The sequence below is a fragment of the Vigna angularis genome, chromosome 3 (assembly GCF_016808095.1).
Source record: "Vigna angularis cultivar LongXiaoDou No.4 chromosome 3, ASM1680809v1, whole genome shotgun sequence".
NCBI lineage: Eukaryota > Viridiplantae > Streptophyta > Magnoliopsida > Fabales > Fabaceae > Vigna > Vigna angularis.
In genome coordinates this window covers 14,107,164-14,110,653 of record NC_068972.1, presented here as the reverse complement: position 1 = coordinate 14,110,653, position 3,490 = coordinate 14,107,164, and the positions used below count along the sequence as shown (strand labels likewise).

General features: G+C 38.2%; 1 protein-coding gene across 1 annotated transcript; it reads right to left on the bottom strand.

The window, feature by feature from the left end:
- Positions 1–1,502, bottom strand: LOC108323075 (uncharacterized). The gene has a single exon (XM_017555417.2). It carries the CDS (start codon positions 1,365–1,367, stop codon positions 210–212), a length of 1,158 nt encoding a protein of 385 aa, XP_017410906.1. The 5' UTR covers positions 1,368–1,502; the 3' UTR covers positions 1–209.
- Between the last annotated feature and the right edge of the window lie 1,988 nt (positions 1,503–3,490).

Below are 3,490 nucleotides of genomic sequence, written 5' to 3'. Positions count from 1 at the left end.
TTCATTATAATGAAGAACGTAAATTTACATAATGGAAGTGTTGTTAGCGGAGAAAGAAAGCAGTTTGAAAATGATGAAAGGGAGGAGAGAGGAGGCTAGAAAGACAACACTCCTTCTACTTCTAAATCCAAACTATGAATGTCGTCCATTAAAACTTAAATGGATTCCTCCCACCTCCACTTTCACTTCACGCGCGACAAGGCCATGCATCAAATATAGGATTCATCGTAGGTGAGTTCAGACGCTGGAGTGAGATGAGCCTTGCTGCCACCACTGCCATCACTGTGCCTCTTCTTTCGGCTGCCGTGACCCCCTCCACAAGTTATCGAAAACTCACAACCCATCGCCGTCCCAAAACACGAGAACAGCCCTCCATTCGACTCACCCCGTCTATGATTCTGACCTTTCCCCTTCGGAACGTTATGCTTCACCTTCTTCTCATTCTGCCCTAGGTGATCGTAAACTGCTACCCCACCACGCTCCATCGACTGCCACCTATCAATCCTCTTGTTTACCTCTTCCGCTTCTTGCTCCTTCCCCGGCCACCCTTCCAGCACCAAGTTCCCCTGCTTCCGCGGCGCCATCATCGGCAACGGGTACAGCCCCTTCGCGATTGCCGTCGCCACCACCGATGGCGAGGGCCCCACGTCCGAACACAGCGACCCGTTTAAGTTCATAATCATCCCTTTCTTCGTTGTCGGCATCCCAAGCTCAGAACCATCTTCATCACCGTCGTAACCACCCTTCGAATAACTGTTGTACGTGTAATCGTTTATGGTGGAGTCGTTCTTCTCGCTCGCGGAGCGCTGCAGCGTCAAGAGCTTGCAATTGGAACTGTTGAATTCGTTCGTCGGCGTCTGGTTCGGCTGCGGTTTCTGCTTCTTGGGGTCCGTGTCCCAGTCCCCGGTGGAGGATCCGAGTTCCGAATACATGGGCATGCTCCTCCGGGTGGGGTCAACAAGGTTGACCCCGATGTTGAGAATCCCTTGGGGGCGACCCGAGGGGCGACGAACCTGCAATGCGATGAAGCGAATCTTGGATTTGCGGTTGGTGGAACGTGGCAAGAGGTTGGAAACGAGGACGCCGACGGTGCCTATGAGAATGTCGCGGAGCCATGCGGAGGCGTAGATTTCGATCATGACGACGGAGTCTTGATCGTAGAGGAATTCTTCGTCAATGCGGAAAACGAATTTCTCGTTCCAGGTGGGGTTGTTGTGGCCATCGGGGTCTATTTGGGTTGTGAGCTTGCGTTCTGGGTCAAGCCATGCAACTGCGTAGGCTTTGATGGATTTGGCAACGGGTGCGAGGTCTTGTGCGGATATGATGTTTACTTCCAGGAGCTGGAATGGGGCAGCTAACATAGACATTGTTGGTGTGGTTGGGAATCGGAACAATTAATATATACTTGTGTTGGGGTGACGATCGATGGTGGGGGAGCTGGTTCTCCCCCCACCCCAGCGTCTAATCTCTCTCTCCGATCAACGACCGATGCCCTTCGTTCCTTCTCTTCCCATGGAATGAAAACTATTCCACCCTTTTAAGCATTTATATTTGGCCGCTCACCACATCCCACGATTTTGGCTCTTGAGACACATTCCTTCTAAGCACTTCTTCCAGACATCACCCATCCTGTACTTCTCCCAACAATAGAATGTAGAAAATATATGGGCTGGAAAAAAAAAAAAAAACTACTCCTTTATTTTTAATTATCTATATCGATCTTTTTTTCCGGCGTTATTTTATTTTTCCTTTTTTATAACTAATTACTGAAACAAATTTCTAATTTAAATTCAAAAAATCAAATAACAAGAAAGTGAAAAATCGATTTTTATTTTTAATGAGAGAAGCTTTATTCACATTGTATCGCTCGTGAGTAAGATGTGATCCTTCAATGAGCGTCAATTTTATATTTTTCTCTCTAGAGAGTTAATTTTACTTGGCTACCATCATTGAGTTAAATTAAAAGATCTTACAATTAAGATAAATCATCTCTCAATTACATCTTAAGCAAATAAAATTAAGAGGGTCTTAGAATAGTACATGGTCATTCAGTCATGAGTCATCATTCAACAGTTAATTCAGTGCACTTTCTCAAATACATAAAATACATTAATATAACTTTAATTGTTTTAACAAACTTTAAGAAGTTATTTAAATATTAACTACATAAAAAATGTTAAAATGACATAAGTTTATATTGATTTGACACATATTATAAAAATAAAATAATTATAAGAAAATATTTTTTTATATTTTTAGAAGATAAAAAATAATATCAAATAAATATAAAAATTCGGCATCTGTTAAAATATAGTTTTCTTAAACATAATAAATAATGATAGCTTCAACATTTTCAGTTGGATAAGTCAATTTCAACCATACAATTTAAATTTACTCTAAGGGTTTTTTCAGTTGACTCGTAACAAAATCATAAATAATTAAAGTCTTGTGCTCTTTCCAACATAATTTATGTACCGATGCATCCATAGGTATCTAATCTATGGTTTGGTTTACAATCCATCTCAATTACAATTAAAAATTTATTCAACTTTTTTTATCTTAAATATACCTTCCTTAATATTTGTTGTAAAGCTTAAAAGAGCAAAAACCATACAAACTTAGAAGAGCAAAAAACGGTCCTAACATTCTCTTGGAAAGCATACTTGCAAGCCAGACATATTACAATAAGTCTACAATATTAAAGATTCATATGTTAAGGGAGATCTCATACACACTCTAACAAAATTGCTCACATACAATAAAAAATTAAAAAAAAAAACTTGAAATACGTGGAGAAAAACTTATTCTGATACAGATAAAAATAATTTTAGAGAGATAAGGTTTTTAAATAAATAAAGAAGAAGTTATATATATATAATTCTTATAAGAAACATTTTCTTTTTTAAAATAATAAAAAATGAAATGGAAAATAATTCTTGTATATTTTAGGATTCACTTCCATCAAAATGGGATGTAGTTCACCTATTTTCCTTTTTACAACATAAATTGCCAACTTTCTTCATTATTTTTTGTTTATATATCAGCAAAACTTTCTTTGTTAGTTATTCATTGTTGCGTGACGTGATTCAAGCAACTAGCAAATCAAAGATAAAGTTAAGGATTAAACAAACGACTAAGCTGCCCATTGTTTGACATATTTTCACACTTTCTAATAAAATACACATGTTTTATTGTAAACACCAACAAAAATAGTTCGAGCACCACGTTAGTTACATGCCACAATTTAAAGTAAACTTGCACCAACTTCATACCAAGCAAACTTCAAATTTCTAACCTGAAATACGTAGGCATGCTCAATGCATATATAGAATAACTTGTAACACAAGGTTTAAAGTAAAATGAACCGATTGTTGCATTTTTTCTGAGTTTATTCGGTAGATAGGATTAGGAATGAAAAAACAAACCAAAATCCCAACCCCCACACCTATACATACTTTCTCCAAATCACTGTCTCAAAATCACTTCCGAA

Excerpts from the sequence above, each read along its gene's own strand:
- LOC108323075 (XM_017555417.2), bottom strand. The coding sequence starts at position 1,367 with ATGTCTATGTTAGCTGCCCCATTCCAGCTCCTGGAAGTAAACATCATA.